At 49.5% G+C, this 26,833-nt stretch overlaps 1 protein-coding gene and 1 long non-coding RNA gene across 7 annotated transcripts in view; one reads left to right on the plus strand and one right to left on the minus strand.

The window, feature by feature from the left end:
• Positions 1-26,833, plus strand: part of IL4R (interleukin 4 receptor) — a 49,837-nt gene that overhangs the window by 7,549 nt on the left and 15,455 nt on the right. For 3 of the 6 annotated variants that reach the window (XM_032243016.1, XM_032243018.1, XM_032243015.1), the window contains exons 2-5: positions 17,903-17,990; positions 19,826-19,964; positions 22,282-22,433; positions 25,295-25,446. In XM_032243016.1, the coding sequence (XP_032098907.1) occupies positions 17,903-17,990; positions 19,826-19,964; positions 22,282-22,433; positions 25,295-25,446 (531 nt within the window). Of the gene's footprint in view, positions 1-14,314; positions 14,799-14,832; positions 14,928-14,948; positions 14,968-17,902; positions 17,991-19,825; positions 19,965-22,281; positions 22,434-25,294; positions 25,447-26,833 lie in introns of those variants that run through there. The other 3 variants (XM_032243014.1, XM_032243019.1, XM_032243017.1) reach the window with 3 other exon arrangements.
• LOC116526597 lies at positions 1,592-13,897 on the minus strand. The gene is made up of 3 exons (XR_004258214.1): positions 13,745-13,897; positions 8,444-8,448; positions 1,592-1,602 (listed from the first exon to the last, which is right to left on the minus strand). It is a non-coding gene; the product is annotated as an uncharacterized LOC116526597 (long non-coding RNA).

The following is a 26,833-nucleotide window of genomic DNA, read 5'->3' on the forward strand; positions in this document are numbered from 1 at the left end:
TTCTTCCAGAAGCCACATTTCCACGGGTAGGCAGCTCTAACTGGGAGGAAGTCTTCCTGAGATTTAGCCAAATTAGCTTTCTTTCTTTCTTTTTTTTTTTTTTTTTTTGAGATGCAGTCGTGATTCTCCTGCCTCAGTCTCCCAAGTCGCTGGGTTTTCAGGTGCCCGCCACCACGCCCAGCTAATTTTTGTATTTTTAGTGGGGGGGGGTTTCTCCATGTTGGCCAGGCTGGTCTAAAACTCCTGACCTCAGGTGCCCTGCCCACCTCAGCCTCCCACAGTGCTGGGATTACAGGGGTGAGCCATCTTGCGCAGCCCAAATTAGCTTTCTAGGAGCTTCCACTTTCTAGGTCTGTTCCTGCCCCTTTGAGGTAGTGACCATCTCCCTCCAAACCCAGATATTTCTCTTATTCAGACTACACAACTGTAGTTATTTCAGGCATTCTCCCAGACTTAGGAAATTATAAGTTTGACCTGGCTTTGGACACGATTCAGTTGGTTGGAGTCCCACACAAAGCCTGTTTGGTCAAAGAGGAAAGAGACTATCACCTCCTTGGATCTGGAGCTATACTTCTGTTGATACAACCTGGGATCATACTGTGTAGCAGCCATATCCCATTTGAAGTGCTTATTGGGCTTATCAGCTAAAATCTCTGTGTCTTTCTTCTATCCGAGCTACTGTCAATTAAGTTTCTTCTATTCTGAGAGTCCTTGACTGAGGCTAAGAGTTTCCGGTTTTTCTTGCTCTCTAATAAATCTACTTCAGGCTGAAAGGCTATGATTTTTTCTTTGAGTACCACTTTGGTTTCATTCCACAACTTGTTACGCAATGTTATTCCCTGCCCAGTTCATAATTTCCCTTTTGGTTTCTATTTTAAGATTATTTAATTATGTCTTTTTAAAATTTTTGAGACAGAATGGAATTTTTAAAGTTTTCTTTTTATTGTTGGTTTCTAAATTCGGTCATTATGGCTGTTGTGATCAATATATGCGGTTTCTTTAATATCAGTGGTGGAGAATTTGTTCTTTGTAGGATTTTTCTTTGTAGGATCAGAGGTCTTTGTAGGATTTTTCTGGTCATTGCTTTCCTCTTGTGTTTGTAAAGGATGTATATTTTCTGTTGATTATAAGGTTCTAGAAATGAATCTATTAGATCAGGCTGCTATGATATGATCTATATTTGTTAAGTTATTGTGTGTTTTTTTCTACCTGATTTACCTGCCACTAGAATCGAGGATTTGTTAATTTCTCCTTTTGAGTCCATCAATTTCTTGCTTTATTTTTGAAGCTATGCTGGTGCATAGCCATAAGAATAGAATAAAGGTTCAGGATTTTCATAACTTTCTGGTGAATGGTCCTATTTTTTTTGAGATAGGGTCTCACTCTGTTGCCCAGGCTGGAGTGCAGTGGTGCGATCACGGCTCACTGCAGCCTCAACCTCCCCAGGCTCAGGTGCTCCTCCCACCTCACCTTCCTCAGTAACTGGGACTACAGATGTGCACCAGCACGCCCAGCTAATTTTTGTATTTTTTTTGTAGAGACCGGGTTTCGCTATGTTTCCCAGGCCAATCTCAAATTCCTAGGTTCAAGCAATCTGCCCACCTCAGCCTCCCAACGTCCCAAAGTGCTGGGATTACAGGCATGAGCCACCGCGCCCGGCGAATTGCTCCTTTTTATTAGTATAAAAGAGCCAACTTTCAGCCAGGACAACATAGTGAGAACCCACCTCTACCAAAAAAAAAAAATTAGCTGGGTGTGGTGGTGTGCACCTGTATTTCCAGCTACTTGGGAGGCCGAGGCGGGAGAATCACTTGAGCCCAGGAGTTCAAGGCTGCAGTGAGCTATGATTGCACCACTGCACTCCAGTCTAGGTGACAGAGCAAGACTCTTTTCAAAAAAAAAACAAAAACAAAAAACCTGTCCGCCTTCTCTCTTCTAGCACTTACTCAAGACATCATTGCCATGAATTCCGTGTTATGTGAGTCCTCCTGTGCTAATGAGCCAGATGAGTTAAAAACAACAGCAGCAGCAAACCTTGCACTGACGTCTCTGCTCTGTTTCTAGAATCTAGGGCAAATCATTTTCTTGGTTTGGGCTTCAATTTCCTCATTCGTAAAATGAGAATACACCCCGTCCTGCCTGCCCCTCTGGGTTTTTTTGTTTTTTTTGTTGTTTTTTTTTTCAGTTGGGGAGTTATAGGCACAGGATGGGGGCATGGCAGGCCAGGATGGTCTTGAGAAATGTCACATTTGGACAGGAAATGCCTGTTCTCACTGAAGTCCGTGGGGGTGGAACCCTAGCCAGGGCCATGCCCTCCTCCACATAGCGCTTCCCTTCCCCCGTTCTGTATTATTTAAAGGGACCACACTCTTCCCTTCCCAGTACTATTCTTGTATCTGTCCCAGCAGTTCGGGAGGCTGAGGTAGGAGGATCGCTGAGGCCTAGGAGGCCACAGCTGCAGGGAGCTGTGATGGTGCCACTGCACTCCAGCCTGGGCAACAGAACAAGATTTTCTGTCTCAAAAAAAAAAAAAACAAAAAACAAAAAAAACAAGAAAAGAAAAAGCCAGGATAACACACATACAAATATACATTCTAATTTCTTTTGAAAAATCAAAAGACCTAGCAACATAAAAGCCTTCGTTTTCATGTGGCAAAAAAGTAGCTGTCCTTTATCACAGAGGGGTGTATTTTCCACGTGTTCCCTCTCTACTCCTTGAGGTCACGTGACTCTGTACCTGTAGGTATCTGCGTTTACTCCAGAAGGCGTGGCTCTGTGGCCACGAGAGAGGTGGCTGTGGGCTGTGGGCCAGAGGCAGAAAGGTAGAGGGTTGGTGGCCTCTGGAGAGGCCTGGGGACCTAGGTTTTCATCGGGTGTGGATTAAGGGGCCATTGGGATCCCACCTACCCTGAGGGTTAGATTCTGAGATCTTCGCTGTCCACCCAACAGCCTAGATGGCAGCCTCTGCCCTTCCCCTTCCTTCTTGTTCCTGTGTGTTTTCTTTTCTTTCTTTCTTTCTTTTTTTTTTTTTTTTGAGATGGAGTCTTGCTCAGTTGCCCAGGCTGGAGTGCAGTGGCGCGGTCTCGGCTCACTGCAGCCTCTGCCTCTTGTCTGCATTCTTTGCCCTTTTATCACGGCGTACCTACAGACACATGTACAGACAAGTGTAAAGCTTTATGACCGAATATGACCTAATCAAGCAGCAGTGCATGACAGGCCTCCCAGAAGCTTTCCTCCTGTTACCGCCAGGTCACAGCCCTGTTCTCCAAGGCCACCGTCCTGACTGCCAACTCCAAGATCAGATTATTTCCTTTATCTAAGCAGAGCCAGGCAGCATTGCTGTTCTGAGCCTGGCTTCCTTTGCTCAGCTTGTATCTGTGACATCCTGTGGCAGCTGTCATTTGCTCAAGATCTCAAAGAATTTTCTTGGTGCTCAGAGATGAGCCTTTGCCACCCACTCCACCAACACTGTCCCAGGCCTCTCACCTAGCCATGGCCTCTTCACATCCTTGCAACTACCTATGAAGCAAGTGATCATATTCTCATTTCACAGATGAGGAGACTGAGGGTCTGAGTAGGCCCCAGCCTGCCACGGTCTCCCACCCAGTCAGGGTGGAGCCTGCACTTAGGCCCAGAGTTATATTTCTATGTCTTAGATGCTCCAGGGTCCCTACCCACACAGGTGGCCCCCATGTCTGTGTGTCCCCACCCATCCAGGAATGGTATGGGGTGACACAACAGGAAGAGCTCCATGGGGAGCCCCCACCCACCGCCTGCCACATGCCAGTCTGCAGGCGGAAAATGAACAGGAAGCTCTTATCTGTGCCCATATGTGGTCCCGGCTTTGGTTATACCCAGGGGGCAAAGTCCCGGTCATTGTCGAGACAAGTTTGCTGCCACTGTGGGCCAAGCAAATGGTGACAAAGGCCAAATTCCTGCCTGATTACTTCCTGCTCTGTCGCCTCGGGCAATTTCTGAACCACCTCAGCCTCATTCCCGGCTCTGTTCCTGCAGGGAGAATGTCTGACTGTATCTTCCACACTGAGCTTTCCAGAAAAAGCAAAAAGAGTGATGTATAAAAAAACAAGTTTATGACTGCTTCTGTGCCGGGCACTGTGCTGTGGACGCCAGAGCCAAAGGCCTGGGTTCAAATCCCAGCCCAGTCACTAGCTGTGCATCTTCAGGCAGGTTCCTGACCCTCTCTGGGCCTTGGCTTCTCCATCTCTGCAATGGAGATGATATTAATTGCATCTACAATGCTCCTTGGATCCGGGTCATGGTTAAGTGAGTGAGTGAGGCTCAAGGGCTTCTTTTTTTGAGAGATAGGGTCTCGCTCTGTCACCCAGGCTGGAGTGCAGATGCATGATCACAGTTTACTGCAGCCTTGACTTCCTGGGTTCAAACCATCCTCCTGCCTCATCCCCCCTAGTAGCTGGGACTACAGGCATGCACCATCATGCCTGGATACATTTTTGTATATTTAGTAGAGATGGGGGTCTTGCCATGTTACCCAGGCTGGTCTTGAACTCCTGGACCCAAGCGATCGACCTGCCTCGGCCTCTCAAATTGCTGGGGTTACAGGCATGAGCCCCGCGCCCAGCCTTCAAGTGCTTTTTTGTTAGTGAGACTGGTATAAACAACGCTGAGGCTGGTGAGCAATGTTGCGCACAGTAGGGGAGGGGTGAAACCACGGGCAGAAGGGCCCAGGGCATGGCCTCTCATGGCCAAAGGAAGTGGGGACACACGGGCAGTCGCAGTGACCTCTGCAGACCTCAGGAAGGAGGCCAGCTGGGAGCCATGGCTGTCACTAAGACAGTCAGAATCTAATCAGCACCCTGGCGCCAGAGGCCATCATCCGCTGCTCAGGACAGTGAGTGATCACTGATAACCAGCTCTCCGGAGGTCAGGGTCCCAAGGTGGCTGAGATCTGTGCCCGCCTTAGGACATTTAAGGGGACCCCAAGCCGGGATTTGCCAGCGTTTGTCCAGCAGGGAGAAGAGGAAAAGCCGGGATGATGGACCAGGGCTCCCTGCACACGGCCAGGGGATTCATCTGGTCGTTCTTCATTCAGCAAATATTCATGGAGCGCCTGCTGTGTGCCAGGCACTGTGCTAGCCTCTGGGGAGATGGCTGTGAGCGGGATGGACACTGGCCTTGGGTGGGCCGGGCTTGCAGTGGGGGATATGGGCACCAAACCCATAACACCCGAGCATGCGGTATGCCGCAAACGGTGCAGAGAAATAAAGCAAGATAATGGGTCACAGAGAGACGGAGGCCAGGTTGGCTGCTGCCCCTGAGTGGGTGGCTTCTGGGCACGATTCCTCAGGCTCTGTCTCCTCCCTTGGGCCTCTGGAATCTTCTGAAGACAGGCCTGGTTTCCAGGATCCTGGATGAAGTCGCCTGTTGACTGCGTGGACTCAGGGTATCCACAGCACGCAGGAGCGCGTGGTCCTCCCCAGCAAATCTGCTTCTCTTCCGGGCTCTCCGTCAGGGGAAGGGTCCTGGGGTCCTCCCCACTGCCCCAGCCCAAGGCCACTTTCCCTCCGCCCCTGCTCTCCCCGCCAAGCGCCACCAAGTCCCTGCTGCCTCCAGATCCCAAACAGGCTCAACCCTGCCCCTCTTCAACAGCTCTCACCTCAGCCCGCTCCTCTCCTGCTTCATAGCCTTCACTGGCTCCCCAGTGCCCTGCAGGCAGAGTTTGAGTCCACCGCCATGGCCTGGCAAACGGTGTTTTGCCAACCTTCCAGCGCCATCCCAGCCACTCCTTCTCCCCTTGGCTCCAAACAAGGGCCCCGATTGTAGGGTGGGAAGTGGGCTGTGCCCTCCCTCCTGCCTGCTATTCACTCAGTCTCCCCTCATCCCCTCCTTCACCCTGCCCTCTTGTAAGATCCTTCAGAATCTGCCAGGCACAGTGGCTCACGTCTGTAATCCCAGCACTTTGGGAGGTTGAGGCAGGCAGATCACCTGAGGTCAGGAGTTTGAGACCAGCCAGGCCTACAAGGTGAAACCCTGCCTCTACTAAAAATACAAAAAAAAAAAACAAAAAACTATCTGGTTGTGGTGGTGGGCACCTATAGTCCCGGCTACTCAGGAGGCTGAGGCAGGAGAATTGTCTGAACCCAGGAGACAGAGGTTGCAGTAAACTGAGAGAGATCGCGCCATTGCACTCCAGCGTGGTCCACAGAGTGAGACTTTGTCTCAAAAAAAAAAAACAAAAAACCTTCAGAATCTGTAAAATGGGTTTAATAGCTGTACTTATCTCATAGGGAGGTCTTAAAGCACCTAGGCCAGTGTCTGGTGCCAAGGAAACACTGTATACATATTAAAATAAGAATAAAATAAAATACACATGATCATGTATTGAACACCTGCTGTATGCAGGATGCTGGGGCCCCCCACCAGAAAACTCTTATGCATCACCCCTAAAGAAACCTGACCCTCTAGGACCAGGGGTATCTTCCCCAGGGGCCTGCTAACTGCCTCCTCTGCTAATCTGAAGAAGCCCTGGTGCTCGCCCGTCAGGCTTCTCACATGGGCACCCTCCCCCTTTATCAAGTCCGCCATTTTGGTAAAGATCAGTGGCTCCTCTCCCTTTACCAAGTCCACCATCTTTGGTAAAGGCCAATGGCTCCTCTCCCTTTACCAAGTCCACCATCTTTGGTAAAGGCCAATGACTCCTCTCCCTTTACTAAGTCCGCCATCTTTGGTAAAGGCCAATGGCTCCTCCCCATTCACCAAGTCCACCATCTTGGTAAAGGCCAATGGCTCCTCCCCATTCACCAAGTCCACCATCTTGGTAAAGGCCAATGACTCCTCTCCCTTTACCAAGTCCGCCATCTTTGGTAAAGGCCAATGGCTCCTCCCCATTCACCAAGTCCGCCATCTTGGTAAGGCCAATGGCTCCTCCCCATTCACCAAGTCCACCATCTTGGTAAAGGCCAATGGCTCCTCCCCATTCACCAAGTCCGCCATCTTGGTAAAGGCCAATGGCTCCTCCCCATTCACCAAGTCCGCCATCTTTGGTAAAGGCCAATGGCTCCTCCTCCTTTACCAAGTCCACCATCTTGGTAAAGGCCAATGGCTCTGGAATCATTCTTGACTCCTATTAGCCCTCTTGTTCTCTCTCCCACCCCATAGCATCCATCCTGTGAGCAAATCCTGTGGGCTCTACCTTCAACATAGATCTAGAATTCAGCCCCTTCTCAACCTCCCCTTCCCCACAGCCTGGTGTGAGCCTTGGCACCTCTCTCTGGGGCCAGTGTGGTAGCCTCCTCACTGGTCCCCACTTCTACCTGTGACCCCACCACCCAGCCAAGAGAGGTCTTTTTAAAAGTCTCATGTTACTTTTTTGCTCAGAATGCTCCAGTAACTTCTTGCCTTGCTCAAATATTTGTTACAAGAAGAAAGGAATGAATGAATGAATTCATGAATGGCTTGTTCCCATCTGTAATTTACAGCCAGCACATAGGAAGTGCTCAGAAAACACCCACAGCAAGAATAAATGAGGAAATGGTTGGACAAGGCAGCTCATGCCTGTAACACGTTGGAAGGCTGAGGCAGGAGGATTGCTTGAGGCCAGGAGTTGGAGGCTGCAGTGAGCTATGATCATACCACAGCATTCCAGCCTGGGCCACAGAGAGAGATCCCACCTCTACAAAAATTTAGAAATCAGCTGGGCATGGTGGTGTGTGCCTGTTGTCCCAGGTACTTGGGAGGCTAGAGCAGGAGGATCGCTTGAGCTGAGTTCAAGACTGCAGTGAGCCATGATGGTGCTACTGCATTCTAGCCTGGGACACAGAGCGAGACCCAGTCTCTAAAACAAAAGAGAGAAAGAGAATACATGAGGTAGTTTAGCAAGTGGGTGAGGACGGGTGAGCCACAGCAGGCCCACAGGGAGGCTGGTGGGTGCTGTTTGTGAAGGGTGCTGATTTGTGTTCCTGGGGGCTGCTGAGCCAGTCTGTCGCCTCCCCCTCCCTCCCACTGGCTGGGCTAAGGACAGAGGCAACCAGAAAAACCCCAGGCCGTACTGGAGCCCTGGCCTGGGCTGCCTCACCATCCCAGTATGGCCGCTGATGTGGCTGCCAGTTCTGGAAACCCCCGTTCTGGGAAGGTTGCTGTCCCAGGAAGAAGTGCGTGCCTAGCTTCCTGCCAGCCCAGCCCAGCTGTCCCAGAGGCCAGAGGAAGCTCAGGGCCGGTTTCTTGTAAGTAGCATGACTGACCGATTGCACCACAGGAGCTGAGGTTTCAGGCTGGTTTCTATCGTGGAGTTTCAGGGGTCAGCGGTTCTCCAGAGGCCACCCCGCCACCCTGTGAAGCCCCTGCCGTGCCTGGCTTCCTCTCTACGTGCCACCTGACTGAGGCTGCCGGCATCCTGTCTGCAGAACCAGCCTCTCCTCCAGGCTGGGCTTTCTGCCAGGAGGGGAGAAGACCAGCAGGCCTGTACCTCCCCTTGTGGGTTCCTGAGCCCTTGTGGGTTCCGCAAGAGCCCTGCTGGGTTGCTTCCAGGCTGCTGCTGGCTTCTGACGTTTCAAGACTCACCACTTAATCTCCCCCCAGTTTTTTTAAAAAAGTGAGTTAAGTGTGTTTTCCTGCTGGCGGGCATGTTTTTCCGGGCCGTGGCTTCCTGGCTGGCTGGGGCCTTCAGTGACTTTGCTGCTTCCTAACTGTGTGACCTGGGTCTTGTCACTTGCTCTATCTGGGGCTTAGGCCAACGGGTCTTAGGCCAGTAGGGCTCCCTGGACAAAGTTCCAGGGTTTCGGGGACTGCATTTCAAGGGTCAGAAATCACAGTTGTTAAATGCATGGTTTCTGGAGTGACAGTGCCTAGGTTATGGCTCTGTGACCACCAGCAAGTGCTCTAACCTTTCTGTGCCTCAGTCTTCCCATCTGTAAAATGGGAATGTTAATGGCACCCACCTCAGAGGCTCCTTGGGAGAACCCAATTGATTAAGATATTGCACGTACTTAGAACGGTACCAGACAAAGTAAGTACTGCATATACGGTTACTATGGACAAAACCTTGAGACCTGGTTCATGTTTAAAAATGATTACTAAATTTATTATTGCTGATTTTTTTTTTTTTTTTTTTTTTTTTGAAACAGAGTCTTGCTCTGTCGCCCAGGCTGGAGTGCGGTGGTGCGATCTCGGCTCACTGCAACCTCCGCCTCCAGGGTTCGAGCACTTCTCCTGCCTCAGCCTGCTGAGTAGCTGGGACCACAGGCACCACCATCATGCCTAGCTAATTTTTGTGTTTTTGTAGAGATGGGGTTTCTCCATGTTGTCCCTGCCGGTCTTGAACTCCTGACCTCAGGTGATCCACCCACCTCAGCTTCCCAAAGTGCTGGGATTACAGGCATGAGCCACTGCTCCTGCACTACGCTTGCTGAATTTTAACCATTCATTCATTTAAGATGTGTTTCTATAACGCATACTCTGCATCAGGCACTGTTGTAGGCACTGGGATAGAGCAGCGTGGAGGGCAGACATAAAGCTCTGCTCTCGTGGTCTCATAGTGGTCCCACAGAGGGAGGCAAACAATCCGTTTATAGATAAATACATTGTTTAAATTTGAGGTTACCTGTTATACTCCCAGCTTCACCAACTAACAGTATATTGAGAGTGCCTATTACACATCTGACCATGGAATATGTCTTTTGTGAACCATTTATGTTCTTTGCCTATTTTTCTTTTTCTTTTCTCTCTTGTTTTTTGAGACAGAGTTTTGTTTTTGTTGCCCAGGCTGGAGTGCAATGGAGTGATCTTGGCTCACCGCAACCTCCGCCTTCCGGGTTTAAGCGCTTCTCTTGCCTCAGCCTTCAGGTAGCTGAGATTACAGGCGTGCACCACCACTCCCAGCTAATTTTGAATTTTTAGTAGAGATGGGGTTTCTCCGTGTTTGTCAGGCTGGTCTCGAGCTCCAGATCTCAGGTGATCCACCCGCCTCGGCCTCCAAAAGTACTGGGATTACAGGGATGAGCCACCACACACAGCCTATTTTTTTTTTAAAGGGTGTTTGTCTTATTGATTTGTAAGAACTCTTCATGTATTAAGGCCCTTAACCATTCATAATGTAGATTGCTACCCTTTTCTAGTCTTTTGCTTGCTGATACAGTTTGGATGTTGTCTTCGCTGAATCTCTTGTTGAAATGTGATCCCCGGTGTCGGAGGTGGGTCCTGGTGGGAGACGTCAGGTCATAGGGACAGATCCCTAATGGCTTGGTGCTGTCCTTGCCAGAGTGAGTGAGTTCTCACAAGATCTGGGTGTTTTAAAGTGTGCAGCACCTCCCTCCCCTCTCTTGCTCTGGTTGTCACCATGTACACCCGCTCCCCTTTTGCCACCCATGGATAAAATCTTCCTGAAGCCTCCCCAGAAGCCAAGTAAATACAGTGCCATGCTTCCTGTGCAGCCACAGAGCTGTAAGCCAATCAAACGTCTTTGTAAATTACTCTGTCTCAGACATTTCTTATAGCAATGCAAAAATGGGCTAACACGGTTGTGTTCTTTTTCTTATGGTGTATTTTGATCTAGGCCAGATATAGTGGCTCATGCCCGTAATCCCCACACTTGGGGAGGCCGAGGGGGATCAGTCACTTGAAGTCAGGAGTTTGAGACTAGCCCCGCCAACGTGGGGAAACCCCGTCTCTACTAAAAACACAAAAAATTAGCCAGATGTGATGGCAGCCTACTGTAATCCCAGCTACTTGAGAGGCTGAGGCAGGAGAATCGCTTGAACCTGGGAGGCGGAGGTTACTGTGAGCTGAGATCACACCACTGCACTCCAGCCTGGGCAACAGAGGGAAACTCCATCTGAAAAAAAAAAAAAAAATCTAGGGAAATTGAAAATATTTTTGCAATCAAAGCCATCTTTGCTATCTGAATCTTGAAATAAAATAAACATTCACACTTGTAACCTCACTAATCTGATTAGAGGTGGTGATAAGCACTATCACAGAAATAAACAGGGCACTGTGACAAGTTACAGGGAGGGCCCGCATTAGATGGGTGGGTCAGAGAAGGCTTCTGAAGTGTTTCCGGGGCACAGGCTTGAAGAGGGAAGAGGCTGGGAGTGTACCCCAGGGCTCAGAGGCTGATGGAGGCTTGCAGAAGAGGGAGAGGGGATAGGAGGGGAATGTTAGAGGGGTAAGCAGGAGCTAGATTGTCAGGGGGCTTGGTTCTTTTATTTTCTTAAACTTTTTATTTTTAGATAATTAAAGATTCAGACACAGTTGTAAGAAATCAACTGGGTGCGGTGGCTTGTGCCTGTAATCCCAGCACTTTAGGGGGCTGAGGTGGGCGGATCACTTGAGGTCAGGAGTTTGAGACCAGCCTGGCCAACATGATAAAACCCTGTCTTGACTGAAAATACAAAAATTAGCTGGGTGTGTTGGCACGTGCCTGTAGTCCCAGCTACTGGGGAGGCTGAGACAGGAGAATCACTTGATCCTAGGAGATGGAGGTTGCAATGAGCTGAGATCACACCACTGCACTCCAGCCTGGGCAATAAAGTGAAACTCTGTCTAGAAAGAGAGAGAGAGAGAAAGACAGAGAGAGAGAGAGAGAGAGAATGAGTCAGTCCCCCAAGGGCAAGATTGTACAAATTTGTAATACAGCATCACAGCCAGGATGTTGACATTGATACAATCTACCTACATTGTTCAGATTTCCCGATTTACTTGTACACATTTGGGTTTGCATACACATGTGGTTTAGAGCTAGGCAATTTTATCATGGCATAGGTTTGTTATTCATCTCTACAGCCGGGATTCAGCACAGTTCCATTACCACAAGGATGGCTCAAGTTCTCCTTTTATAGCCACATCTGCTCCCTTCCTGACCCACCCCCTTAGCCCCTGGCAACCACTCATGTGTTTTCCATTTCCCTAGTTACGGGATTTCAAGTATGTTACATAAGTGGAGTCACAGGGTATGTTCTCCGGGGACTGGCTTTCTTCACTCCAGGGCCTGGATTTTATCCTGAGCGGGAGATGCTTCTCTTTGATGAGCTGTGAACCCACTGGGGATCTGTGGCCCCAGGTGAAGATGCTCTTCAGGGGCCAGGGGGCATTGGATGTGTGAGCAGGCCTTGGCCTCATTTCTGACTTTTTTTTTTTTTTGAGACGGAGTTTCTCTCTTGTTACCCAGGCTGGAGTGCAATGGCTCAACCTCTGTCTCCTGGGTTCAGGCAATTCTCCTGCCTCAGCTTCCTGAGTAGCTGGGATTACAGGCATGCGCCACCATGCCCAGATAATTTTTTGTATTTTTAATAGAGACGGGGTTTCACCATAAATGGCTCTGGCTGTGGTGTGAAGAGGCAGGGTGAGCCTCGTCAACAGTGAGTGCTCACTGCCCGCATGCCCCCAGAGTTCTCTCAGCCCCAGAATGGGCTTTTGAAAAATTCGCTGCTCTCCTACTCAGAGACCCTCAAAAGCTGCCCACTGCATAGAGGACGGGCCTTTGACCAGAGGTCCTCACTTGGGCTTCAGGGATTCTGTGAATCCCTAAAATGGAATGCAGAATTAAGTGTGTGCACATTACCACAAATAGGATTTGAGGTTTGCCTCAGATCATCAGATAGGTCACTGACCCCTGAAACACAAGAGAATTTGACTTCTGGACAGATAGAGGTTAAGAACCAAGGCTCTGGAGCCCCGAGTGCTCGATTTAATACCCATGACTGTCACAGCTGTGCAACCTCAGACAAATCACTCAACCTTTCTGTGCCTTGGTTTCCTCATCTGAAAATGGAGAAAGTACCATGACCTATTTCATAGACTATTAAATGGATTCATATATGTAAAAGATTTAAAAGGAAACTTGGCATGTGGTAAACTATTTGTTAAGTGAATGGTGAGGCTGCCCAGTACAGGAGGGCAGAGCTTTCCTGGTAAAGACTTTCTAGGCCTTCCAGGATTCTCAGGCCATCTCTGTGTTGGTGCTTATCATACATTACGGCAGCATTCCTTCCAAAGGGATGCCCAGCTGTGGCTGCACACTGCAGTTAGATCCAGTTGATCGACAGCACTGTTCATTTCGACTGTGTCCTTACTGACTTTTGCCAGTTGGATCTGTCGATTACAGAGAGGTGCTGAAGTCTCCAACTTCCAATATTACCCAATAGTATTATTATTCAGAATAATTGCAGATTTCTCTATTTCTCGTTGCTGCACTCAGTTTTTGCCTTACATATTTTGACCCTCTGTTGTTAGTTGCGTACACATTAAGGATTGTTAGTTACTTCTTCTTGGAGAATTAACCCCTGAATCATTATATAGTGCCACTTTTTTTTTTCATTTAAAAATTTTATTTTTTTTTTTATTTTTTGAGACAGGGTCCTGCTCTGTTGCCCAGGCTGGAGTGCAGTGGCACAAACACAGCCCACTGCAGGTTAACCTCCTGGGCTCAAGCGATCCTCCCGCCTCAGCCTTCCCAGTAGCTGGGGCTATAGGAATGTGCCACCTCTAATAGGCTTTATTTAATTTACAGTAACATTCGTTCATTCCCACGCTACTCTAGGGACATGGCTGAGACTGGGTAATTTATAAAGAAAAGAGGTTAGACTCACAGTTCTTCCGGGCTGGGGAGGCCTCAGGAAACTTATAATCATGGCGGAAAGTGAGGCAAAACACGCCCTTGTTCACATGGCGACAGGAAGGAAAAGGTCAAGAAAAGGGAGGAAAAGCCCCTTATAAAACCATCAGATCTCATGAGAACTCACTGTCTATCGCGAGAACAGCACGGGGAAACTGGAGGTCCCTCCCCCAATGCATGGGGATTACAATTCTGATTACAATTCGAGATGAGATTTGGGTACGGACACAGAGCCAGACTATATCACATTATTATTCATTTGTGCCTTCTGTCTTAATTTTTTTGATTTGCCTAGGTAGAGATTTATCAATTTCATTGATATTTTCAAAGAACCATCTTTTGATTTCTTTGATTTTTCTTGATTGATTTTTCTATTTTTAATTTCATTGATGTATGCTCTAATTTTGTATTTTTTTCTTTTGATTGTTTTAGACATATATTGCTCTTCTGTTTCTAGTATTCTAGACGGAAACAGATTATTGATTTTAGAACTTTCTTTTTAAGATATGCATTCAATAATATAAATTTCCCTCTAAGCACTGCTTTTGCTACATGTCACAGATTTTGATGGGCTATATTTTCGTTTTCATTTAGTTAAAAATATTTTTAATTTCTCTTATGATTTCTTCTTTGATCCATATGTTATTCAGAAGTGTGTTTTTAAATCTCTAAATATCTGAGAATGTTTTGGCTTTCTTTCTGCTACTGGTTTCTTTTTTTTTTTTTTCTGCTACTGATTTCTAATTTGAATTTGAATTCATTGTGGCCTAAAAGCATACTTTGTATGATTTCTAATGTTTTAAAGCTCTTAAAGTTGTTTTATGTCCCAGATTGTGGTCTGTCTTGGTGATCATTCCACATGAACTTGAGAAGAATATGTATTCTCCTGTTATGAGATGTAACATTCTATAAATGGATACTCTGTTAATATGACCTCAGGTGACGCCTTTTTTTTTTTTTTTTTGAGTTGCTGCTTCACCATTGGCTTTTGGAGATTTCAAAGATGATAAAATCCCCAGGATTTTCTGCCTCTCGGGCAGACTTCCTCATCCTACGCCTGTGGAACAGTTGCTTGAAATTGACAAGCAGGATAGCTAGCTCTTCCCGGCTAATTTTATTTCACTTTATTGGGTTCAGCCTGCTGCTTTAGGCGATGAGGTTGAAGGAACTGGTATACTGGAATCCACGGTGGGCTCAGAAGCAAAAAAACGTGGGTTCTGATTCTAGCTCTGCCCTTTACCCAGCTGTGGGACTTGGTGTATGGGTTATGTGACCTCTCTGGCCTCAGTTTCCTTAACTAGAAAGTTGCCTTGCAAGATTCTTGTGTGGATTCGTTAAGGTAATACTTCTAAAGCACTTGGCAAAGTGTCAAGTACAAGGTAAGTGCTGGGCAAGCAGGGGTTCTGTTGACACAAAGCCTTGGGTCCATGTAAGGAGGCTGGTTCCAATGGCTCTGCTTAACCAAGACCTGAGAGTGAGTGCTCCATCCGCGGAGGAGTACAGGCTGAAACTACCTGGCAACACATCAGGGGTGGGGTGTGCCCAGGATATCCTTGCCCAGGTTGGCAGCTGAGCTTGGCAGGTGACCCCGGAGGCCCCTTCCAGCTCCCGCACTTCAGGAATCTCTTGATTTAGAATGGGAACTTGCACTCACTTCTCCTGCCATGTGTTTGATCATGATAACCTGGCACTTACCTTTTTAATTCTTTTACTCACCTGCATCTTTGTTCTTTTTCCCTCTGATGTGCAGGGAGGCCTCTTCTCCCACTGCCGCTGTGATTTCCCCTGAAATGTAGCACCCACACATCCCTGAGAAGCTGGCTGTGGCACGCATGTGTGCGGTATGTGTGTGTGTGTGTGTGTGTGTGTGTGTGCATCTGTGCGCACGCACGTGCATATTCATAAGTCTGGGTCTGCCTTCCACAACAGATTAAGGATCTCAATCCTGACGCCATGCTGTGAAGTTTTAGTGAATCCTGACTGGGTTACTCGACTCCCCCGTTTCCCTTTGGAGGACTTTACCGTGAAAATCTTCTGCTGTGTGACCTTGGACAGGCGTCTCGGCCTCTCTGTTCCTCTTTATTCAAAATTGAGGCTAAAGTGACACCTTTACCATCTCTACCACAGGATACTGTGGGCATCTGTGTAGGTGTGAGAGTGAAAGTTACCAGGACTTGCGGAGGAAATCCGTTTCGGGAACCCACCACCCCACTCCCACCCCCCCTTTTTGTAGCTCTGCTGTAAGTCTCAGCAAGGAAGATGAGTTTGGGCTTTGAGCAGACATCAGGCCTCCCCTAGGGGGAGTTTTGCAGCCTCATGCTGAGCTGGTCAGGGGCCCCACGTCATGTCCAAAATGAACTACCAGCGAACTTTTTTTTTTTTTTTGAAACTTGAGTTTTGCTCTTGTTGCCCAGGCTGGAGTGCAATGGCGCGATCTCGGCTCACCGCAACCTCCGCCTCCTGGGTTCAGGCAATTCTCCTGCCTCAGCCTCCTGAGTAGCTGGGATTACAGGCACGCGCCACCATGCCCAGCTGATTTTTTGTATTTTTAGTAGAGACGGGGTTTCACCGTGTTGACCAGGATGGTCTCGATCTCTTGACCTCGTGATCCACCCGCCTCGGCCTCCCAAAGTGCTGGGATTACAGGCGTGAGCCACCGCGCCCGGCCCAAAATGAATTTAATCGATGAAAGTGATGGTACCAGGCGCCGTTGTAGGTACTGAGGACTCAGCAGTCAATGAGACGGACCCTGGCTGTCAGGATGACAGACCATTTAAAAAGGGACAGCTGTCCCACGCTGGCTTGTCCTTTGCACCCTGGCACTTCGTGAGGAGTGTCGGCTAGTTCCTGCATAGGCCGGCCCTCGCTTTAAGTCCGTCTGACGTTTCCAAATGGTTTATGCATCCCCGGCAGGAACCCAGGAGAAGATGCTGTGTTCTTCTCAGGCATTGTTTCAGGGAGGTGACGATGGCGATTTGTCCCATTCCTGCTGGTTAGTTAGAGCACTTGGTTAAGGTGGTGACTGCCAGGCTTCTGTATTGTGACGTTCATTGATACGTATTTGCACTCATTCGTTAAGATACAAGTTTTGCAGGGAGTTACTTTGAGGCTGTTCTTAGAGCTTTCTTTTCTTCCCTATTTATTTATTTATTAGAGATGAAGTGTGGCTCTGTTGCCCAGGCTGGAGCGTGGTGGTGCGATCAGAGCTCACTGCAGCCTCCAACTCCCGGGCTCAAGCCATCCTCCTGCCTCAGCCTCCCAAGGAGCTGGGATTACAGGCACATACCACTGCACCCCCCCCCCATTTATTGTTCTATGTCAGTACAGACTCCTGGATGTTAACTCCAAGCGCTACAAGTGGGTACCATAATATTTACTTTGATGCTCAGACTGTGTCCATTTTGTCCAGGTCAAGCTAGCTGCTAAGCACTTCCTCACCGGTACTTATCTGGTACTTTTCCTTCTCCCGGAATCAGCCATTACTCTAAGGAGCTCTGGTTCCTTTCAGTGCAGAATAGCATTTAGAAGCCAAGACCTGGTCACTAGGATGGCACGATAATCAAATGCGATGAATGATCTTGGATGGGATTCAGGATGTATAAGGAGCATTACTGAGGCAATTGGCAAAACGCAAACAGGGGCTGTGCGTGAGACAGTGGCGATGCGTGCATGTTGATTTCCTGATTTTGATGGTTGTATTGTGGTTATGCAGGGAAGGTCCTTGTTTTTCTGGCATGTACGCTGAAGTATTGGGGTACTTTATTCATTATGGAGATACATGAGTGTGTGTATGTGTCTCATACACAGATGTTCATTATTGATGAGGCTCTGTGCCTATAAACTCATCTTAAGTTAAAAATATTATTAAGTCAGAAATGCATTTCATACTCCTAACCTACTGGACATCATAGCTTAACCTAGCTTGGAACACTTACATTAGCCTACAGCGTTTTGAGAAGCATAGATCACAAGGTCAGAAGTTCAAGACCAGCGTGGCTAACATGGTGAAACCCCATCTCTACTAAACATACAAAAATTAGCCAGGCCTGTAATCCCAGCTACTAAGGAGGCTGAGAGGCAGGAGAATTGCTTGAACCCAGGAAGTGGAGGTTGGAGTGAGCTGAGACCGCACCACTGCACTTCAGCCTAGGAAACAGCGCGAGACTCCGTCTTGGGGGTGGGAGGGTGGGGAGGATAGGGCAGGGTGGGGGGGTGGGGAGGACAGGGCAGGGCAAGGGAGGGGGTGAGTGTTAAGTAAGGTGAGCGCTGCTGGAAGCACAGGTTGGCACTAACCAGCTTGTTCTCTGTCTGCAGATGCCTCGGCATCTCCCAATGGGGTGGCTTTGCCCTTGGCTCCTGTTCCCTGTGAGCTGCCTGGTCCTGCTGCAGGTGGCAGGCTCTGGTAAGTCACCACCTCTCAACCATTCATTTGTTGGCTATTAATGGCATGCCAGGATCCTGCAATACATCAACTGGCGTTATGGAGACTACACTGCAGTGGGAGGGGACAGCCAGTGACAGGTGGCTCTGATTATCAGTAAATTCTAAAGCTTGTTAGAAAGTGATGGGGGCTGGGTGCAGTGGCTCACGCCTGTAATCCCTGCACTTTGGGAGGCCGAGGTGAGGGGATCGCTTGAGCCCAGGAGTTCGAGGGCAGCCTGGGCAACACAGGGAGATCCTGTCCCTACAAATAATAAAAAATATTAGCCAGCTGTGGAGGTGCATGCCTGTAGTCCCAGCTACTCAGGAGGCTGAGGTGAGAGGATTCCTTGAGCTCTGGAGGTCAAGGCTGCGGTGAACCGTGATCATGCCATTGCACTCCAGCCTGGGTGAGAGAGTGAGACCCTGTCTTACAAAAAAAAGAGAAGGTGATGTGGAAAGAACACAGAACAGCATAAGGGGTGCTGGGAAGCTGGGTGGAGTGGGGACATTGCAGTTTAAAGTAGGGCAGCCGGGAAGGCCTCACTGAGCTGACTTGGAGGAAGTGGGAACCGTGCGCATATCTGGGGAAGGATTATTTTGAGCAGAGGCCATGCACTGAGCCTGGCTGGAGGGTTGGGCGCAGGAGGGGACGTGGTGGAGGAGAGGGAGCAGGAGGGGGCAGGGAAGGTCAGCGAAGTGACGGGGTTGCTGGTTCAAAAAGGACCTTGCAATATTTGAGCAGAGGAGTCACAGAATCCATTCTGTTCAAAAGGACCCCTCAGGCTGCCTCATAGAGAAGGGACGGGGTGGAAGCCAGGAGGTCTGGAGTGGAGGAGATGAGAGGCTCTGGATCCTTCTGGAAGGCAGATTTGAGGACAGATTGGAATTGGGGTGAGAGAAAGAGAAGTGCCCAGGATGACGCCAAGATTTCTCACCCAAGCTATTGGGAAGGACACGGTTGTCATTTCTGAAGTGCAGAAGGATACTAGAAGAGAAGGCATTTTGGGGAGGGGCAGGAATCAGAAGTTAGCTCTGGACATGAGGTAAGCTTGGGATATTTCTTTGCTATCTAAGACAGCTCCTGCACACAGCTTATGCCAGTGGATGTCGGCTGAGATGGGCCTGGCACTGCACATGCACGGGAGCATGGGGGCGCCTGGGCGTGGGGGGCTGGGTGGTCTCACACTCAGGTGATTTAGCAAAGCCAGTGTGCATGCTGCCGATTCTAGCCCCACCACGGCCACTGGCAAGCTAGGAGGGTGCTGAAAGGAGAGGGACCCCGATGTTTCCCCCCACCCATGCATCTCTTCTCTCCCATTGGCCAAACCCAACCGGAAACCAAAGGCCAAGGGTACCCAGATGATGAAGACTGTAGGTGTCAGCCTCCTAAGCACAGAGAGGGCAGAGAGGGGTGGGGACTAAGAGCGGCACAGATAGTGGGCCAATGGAGAAGTGGCATTTCCCCCAGCTCGAGGGCAGAGGCTTGGTGTGATGGAGTGGCACTCCTCAGACCGCTACATATTTTCCCTTTCATTTGGCCAGGGCGGGTGGTCAAGTTTGTGTAAGATAACGGTGCACGGGTTCATTCTTCTCGAATGGCGCCTGCACCCGTGGGTATTTCTTCCGCTTCCACAGTCACCCCGACACTAGCTGGGAGGCACCAGCAGCCCTGGTCCTGGCCCCAGCTCTGTGGGCGCTGGCTCTCAGCCGTGCCTGCCCTGTGGTTTTGTGCCTGTCCCGTTGGTCCTGTTTGGGTGCAAGTCCCCCTCATGCATTGGATTCCTGAGCACTCAGGGTGCGCCTGTGTCTCCCCAGGGAGCATGAAAGTCCTGCAGGAGCCCACCTGCGTCTCCGACTACATCAGCCTGTCTACCTGCGAGTGGAAGATGGGCGGTCCCACCAATTGCAGCGCAGAGCTCCACCTGTTCTACCAGCTCGTTTTTCTGATTTCCGAGTAAGCCTGCACTGGAGCTGGAGGCTTGGGGAGGCTGTGCCCAAAGAGTTCGCCCCAAGAGTGAGCCAGGTCCAGGTGGTGTGGTGGAGGGCAGCGTGCCGAGTATGGTTTGCTACTTTGTTTTGGGTATGGTGTTGGGAGTGGGTACCATCTCCGGGGACATGTGTAAGACACAGGGAGCACGTGGCGGGAGCGTTGATCCATGTGGCACATGGATATGGCTGGCATATTGGACTAGAACAGCAGTTCTCACACTTTTTGGACCCAGGACTCTTTCACACTTAAAAACAAGTGAGGACCCAAAGGGCTTTGGCCTAGATAATGTATTGTTCTATATGCACTTAATTAGAACTTAAAATGGAGAAATTTTGTAAATTTTTTTTTTTTTTTTGAGACGATGCCCTGCTCTGTCGCCCAGGCTGGAGTGCAGTGGCATAATCTCAGTTCACTGCAACTTCCGACTCCCTAGTTTAAGCAATTTTCTAGCCTCAGTGACCTGAGTAGCTGGAATTACAGGCGACCACAACGCCCGGCTAATTTTTTTGTTTTTTTGTTTAGTAGAGACGGGGTTTCTCCATGTTGGCCAAGCTGGTCTCAAATTCCTGACCTCAGGTGATCTGCCCGCCTCGGTCTCCCAAAGTGCTGGGATTACAGGCATGAGCCACCAAGTCCAGCCGAAATTTTGTAATTTTTAAAAAATTAAAACAATTTAAATTTTTTAATATAGAGAGATGAGGTCTCACTGTGTTGCCCCAGCTGGTCTCAAACTCCTGGGCTCAAGTGATCCTCCTGCCTCAGCCTCCCAAAGTGCTGGGATTACCGGCATGAGCCACTGCGCCTGGCTATTATTATTTTGAGACACAGTTTCACTCTTGTTGCCCTGGGTGGAGTGCAATGGCACAATCTTGGCTCACTGCAACCTCCACCTCCCGGGTTCAACTGATTCTCCTGTCTCAGCCTCCCTAGTAGCTGGGATTACTGGTACCCGCCACCATGCCCAGCTGATTTTTTGTATTTTTAGTAGAGACCAGTTTTCACCATGTTGGTTAATCTGGTCTCGAACTCTTGACCTCAGGTGATCTGCCTGCCTCGGCCTCGCAAACCCCAAAGGGCTGGGATGACAGGTGTGAGCCACGGCACCTGGCCTGCTCCTTTATATTAAGTGAAATAATTCAGAAATGGAAACTCAAATACTGCATGTTCTCATTTACAAGTAAGAGTTAAATAATGTGTACACATGGACATCATTCCATGTACGATGGAATAGTAGACATTGGAGACTGGGAGGGTGGGAGAGGTTGAGGGAGAGAAATGACTTCATGGGTGCAGTGTATACCATTCGGGTGATGGACCCACTGAAACCCCAGACTTCACCGCTATGCAGCACATCCATTGAGAACAGATCTGCAGGTTGCCATCAAAATCATACTTGCAAGACCAGGCGCTGAGGTGGCTCAAGCCTGTAATCCCAGCACTTTGGGAGGCCGAGGTGGGCAGATCACCTGAGGTCAGGGGTTCGAGACCAGCCTGGCCAACATGGTGAAACCCTGTCTCTACTAAAAATACAAAAATTAATTGGGTGTGGTGGTGGGTGCCTATAATTGCAGCTACTAGGGAGGCTGAGGCAGGAGAATCGGTTGAGCCTCGGAGGCGGAGGTTGCAGTGAGCTGAGATCATGCCACTGCACTCCAGCCTGGGTGACAGGACGAGACTCCGTCTCATTAAAAAAAAAATGCGCTTGTATCCCCTAAATTTATACAAATAACCAAATAAATAAATAAATAAATAAATAAATTGTATGGCCGTTGAAGTCCAAAATATTGACTTAAATAAATAAATCGTATGGCCGTTGAAGTCCAAAATATTGACTATCTGGCCTGTTACAGAAAACGTTTGTAGATCCGTGGCTGTTAAGGTGGAACAGTGGAATTATCCTGTGGTGGCCATGGCACACTGCCGTCTACTGCACACTGGCGTCAACTGTGCGATGCAGAGTTTATGTTGTTCTAAATTAGTTAGTGCTGCCCATTCTTCCCTTTCATGGGCTTTCAGGGACAAGCTAAGTCCCACGACCAGGGCCAGCAGCTAGGGGGGCTGGCGTGAGAGGCATCCATGGTGTATGTCGCAGGAAACTGAGGCCAGCAAGAGAGGCAACCCTGGTCGGTGTCCCCAGCACACGCTGGCTGCTCCCAAGTCCCCAGATCTGTCTTCCATCAGTGATCGGGAAGCGGGTGGAGTATGATGCGGTTCCTTGAGGCACATCCGGGGCACAGCCAGCCTCCAGGTGACCAGCCTAACCTGGCCCCTGTGTCTGCAGAGCCTACACGTGTGTCCCTGAGAACAACGGAGGCACGGAGTGCGTGTGCCACCTGTTCATGGAGAACATGGTCAGAGCTGACAACTATACGCTGGACCTGTGGGCTGGGCAGCAGCTGCTGTGGAAAGGCTCCTTCAAGCCCAGCGAGCACGGTGAGGGGGCGGGGTGCAGCCGGGTGGGTGGGAGGGTTTCCACAGCAGGCTGGGCTGGGGGTGGGGTGGGCAGGGGGAGGTGGGGTCAAAACGGCAGCCAGAGGAAGCTGCCTGTATTTTCCCGAATCTGATGGGATTCTTGCCCCTGCCTGCGCCTCAGTCCTCCCATCTTTGAAATGGAGATGGACACAGTAGACCACCAAGCCCCCTTCAGCTCAGCCGTGTCCGCCTCTGAACTTCAGTGCCCAGGAAGGCGTATTGCGATGAGGCGTGCTTGCTGGAAGGCGTGCCTGCTGCAGATTGAAAAATAAACCGGGGGCCGGGTGCGGTGGCTCACGCCTGTAATCCCAGCACTTTGGGAGGCCGAGGCGGGCAGATCCCCTGAGGTCAGGAGTTTGAGACCAGCCTGGCCAACAGGGCAAAACCCCATGTCTGCTAAAAATACAAAAAAATTAGCCGGGTGTGGTGGTACATGCCTGTAATTCCAGCTACTCGGGAGGCTGAGGCAGGAGAATCACTTGAACCCAGGCCAGGTGGCGGAGGTTGCAGTGAGCCAAGATCATGCCATTGCACTCCAGAATGGGCAACAAAATGAGACTCCCTCTCAAAGAGAGAGAGAGAGAGACAGAGAGAGAGACAGAGAGAGATAGAGGGAGGAAGGAAGGAAGGAAGGAAGGAAGGAAGGAAGGAAGGAAGGAAGGAAGATGGGTGGGAGAAAGAAGGAAAGGAAAAAGAAAGAGAAAGGGAGGGAGGGAGAAGGAAGGAAAAAAGGAAATGAGGAAAGAAGGAAAGAAAAAGAAAAGAGAGAGAAAGAAAAAAAAGAAAGAAAAGAAAGAAGAAAGAAAGAAGGAAAGGAAGAAAGAAGAAAAAGAAAGAAAGAAAGAAAGAAAGAAAGAAAGAAAGAAAGAAAGAAGGAAGAAGGAAGGAAGGAAGGAAGGAAGGAAAGAAAAAGAGAGAAAAGAAAAGAAAGGGAGGGAGGGAGAAAGGAAAAGAGGAAAGGAGGAAAGAAGGAGAGAAAAGAAAGAAAGAGAAGGAAGGAAGAACTGGGAACAGTCCTTCCATCCTGTGTCCACTGGTCAGCAGCTGCTGCTTCAAACGGTCTTGACCACGGAAGACTGAGCTTGTCCTGGTACCTGGAGTCCCTGCAGGAATTCCCCTGTGAGCTTGCTGGGGTTTGGAGACAGGAGTTTAAAACATCACTCATTGCCGTGTGACCTTGGGCAAGCCATGTTTCCTCTCTGAGCCGGTTTCCAGAGAGAGTTATTACCCCCACTTTGCAGTCGAATGAACTGTCGTTCCGAGAAGGCAAGTAAGCAGCCTCAGGTCACACAGCTCCTCAGCAGCAGAGGCAGTGCTCAAGGCCAGGGCCCTGGAGGGCTCAGGTTCACTGCTCCATCGGGTGTTCGTAAAGGTCCGCTCAGGGCTGGTGGCTGGGGGGTTATTTAAACTCACCCATGAGTGAACTTTAAGATAATTTTTACATTTTAACATTATTTTTATTTTAACATGTTTATTTTTTATTTTTTTGAGACCGTCTTGCACTGTCACCCAGGCTAGAGTGCGGTGGCGCCATCTCAGTTCACTGCAACCTCTGTCTCCTGGGTTCAAGCCATTCTCTTGCCTCAGCCTTCCAAGTAGCTGGGATTACAGGCGCCCACCACCACGCCAGCTAATGTTGTGACGGGGTTTCACCATGTTGACCAGGCTGGTCTCGAACTCCTCACTTCGTGATTCTCCCACCTTGGCCTCCCAAAGTGCTGGATTACAGGCGTGGAGCCACCACGCCCAGCCTGTGTTTATTATTTTTTGAGAGACAGGGTCTCTGTCGCTCAGGCTGGAGTGCAGTGATGCGATCACAGCTCACTGCAGCTTCTAATTCCTGGGCTCAAGTGATCCTCCCACCTCAGCCTCCCGAGTACCTAGAACTAAAGGTGTGTATCACCATACCTGGCTAACTCAAACCAAATTGTTTTGTGTGGAAATGAGAGTCACACTCTATTGCTCAGGCTGGTCACAAACTCCTGGTCTCAAGTGATCCTCCTGCCTTGGCCTCCTAAAGTGCTGGGGTTATAGAAATGAGTCTACATGCCCAGACTACATTTGGGTTTTAATATAAATGAAATCTATTGTAGTAGATTGATTTTAATGCATATTATAACATGCATGACAGGAATAGAAACCTGAGGTCTCATGGAAATAACTGCCTCAGAGGAGACCAAGTTTTAAAACAGATGAATCAAAATAAAGACAAATATTCTTTATTTTTCTGTAAATAATCGTACAGTACAGAGATATGTTCAAAGGTGTGAAGGATGCAACTGTAAAAGCTGAACTTTGAGGCCGGGCACAGTGGTGGCTTACGCCTGGAATCCCAGCACTTTGGGAGCCCGAGGCGGGAGGATCACCTGAGGTTAGGAGTTCGAGACCAGCCTGACCAACATAGTGAAACCCCGTCTCTACTAAAAATACAAAAAATTAGTCTGGCCTGGTCGTGGGTGCCTGTAATCCCAGCTACTTAAGAAGCTGAGACAGGAGAATCGTTTGAACCCAGGAGGCAGAGGTTGTAGTGAGCCGAGATCATGCCACTGTACTTCAGCCTGGGCGACCGAGTGAGACTCTGTCTCAAAAAAAACTAAGACATAAGAAATAAAGGGTAATTAGTAAACACTAATGTGCTAAGTAGAATTTTAGCAACATTATCGTCTTCTGTTGTGGTTCTGTTTTGTGGTGCTCAGAAGTGTGCTACAGAGGTGTTGTCAACCAAAAGTCGGGGTGGTGGCTGTGGTTTGCTGGCTGGGGCTGGGCCGGGTGACAGGGAAGTCACTGCACAGATCCTTAGATAGATGCTGCTTCTCCCGCAGTGAAACCCAAGGCTCCAGAAAACCTCACGGTGTATACCAATGTCTCCGAGACTCTGCTGCTGACTTGGAGTAACCCCTATCCCCCTGATAATTACCTGTATGAGAAGCTCACCTATGCAGTCAACATTTGGAATGAAAACGACCCGGCAGATGTGAGTGGGCACACTTTGCCGTTTCTCTGTGACCTCTGGGGAATGGGGTGGGTGACCGGCAGAGACCCAATCTCTGGAGCCGGGAACCTGGGAGGCAAGCCCTGGGGCTGGATAGCAAATCCCAGGAACTAGAGACCTGGCTTCTCCCCCGAGTCTGCCCAAGGCAAGTCTCATCACTTCCTGGTCCCCCCGCCCCCAGCGTGCAGAGAAGGGGAGTTATTTCTGCAGCTGCAGCTCATCTGTAAAGGTAGGGCTGTGGGCCACGTCTGTTTCCCAGTTTGGGGGACGCAAGCGATCATAGGTGGCACATTGACAGCTGACTTGAATAGCCCTGATCCCAAAGTGAGAGAGTGACCCATGTCAGTTCCCTTTTGAGGCCAGCCCGTTAAGGAGGAAGTCTCCATGGAGCTGTATCGTATTCTAATTCCTCTTAATGAAGAGAGTGGAGGCCGCACCACAGGCTTAGAACTTGCCCGAGAGAGCAAGGTCAGTGTGTTGCTTGGCTCCCATGGCAGTCAGGACTGACATTCCCTTCACAGTAGTGGAGTTTTTGGTGGTGGTGTTTGTTCTGAGATGGAGTCTCACTCTGTCACCCAGGCTGGAACACAGTGGCGTGACCTCAGCCCACTGTAACCTCTGCCTCCGGGGTTCAAGCAATTCTCCTGCCTCAGCCTCCTAAGTAGCCGGGACTACAGGCACCTGCCACCATGCCAGGATAATTTTTCTATTTTTAGCAGAGACGGGGTTTCACCGTGTTGGCCAGGCTGATCTCAAACTCCTGACCTCAGGTGATCCACTTGCCTTGGCCTCCCAGAGTGCTGGGATTACAGGTGTGAGCCACTGTTCCCGGCCAGTGGAGTTCCTTCTTAAATACATGTGTTGACATCTTTAAAAAGGAAGAGAGGATTTACAGGAAACTGTCAGTTCAGGAATAGCAGGGGCCATCCACAGTGGGTGGTTGAGCCCCCCTATTTTTGCTGCTGGTGTGTGGGGAGGTCATTTCCTGCCACCCGTGATTCCCCGCTGAATCCACCTTCCTCACGTTCCCATTGGAGGGACAGTCTCTGGACACATGGGGTCTGGGGTCCCATAGGGCTGCGTCCCAATGCCTGCTCTCCTATTCGCCAGATGTGTGATTTGGGTCATGATCCCTTTGTGCCTCGGTTTCCCCATCTGTAACAGGGATGACAAGAGCATTCGCCCACAGGGCTATGAGCGTACAAGGTGTGTGATACAGATGAGCTCCCCTGTTTGGCGCACGTGTATCCTAAATGCGATGTACCGTTTCTCCCAAGTGCCCCAGGCCACAGAGTTCCCCATCTGCCTGCTGTCCCACACACGGGTCTATCATTTGCTCCTTGAGGTTTGTGAGGGCCTGCTCGCTGCA

Source organism: Sapajus apella, unplaced genomic scaffold (assembly GCF_009761245.1).
Source record: "Sapajus apella isolate SASKATOON/1434 unplaced genomic scaffold, GSC_monkey_1.0 scaffold51, whole genome shotgun sequence".
Taxonomy (NCBI): Eukaryota; Metazoa; Chordata; class Mammalia; order Primates; family Cebidae; genus Sapajus; species Sapajus apella.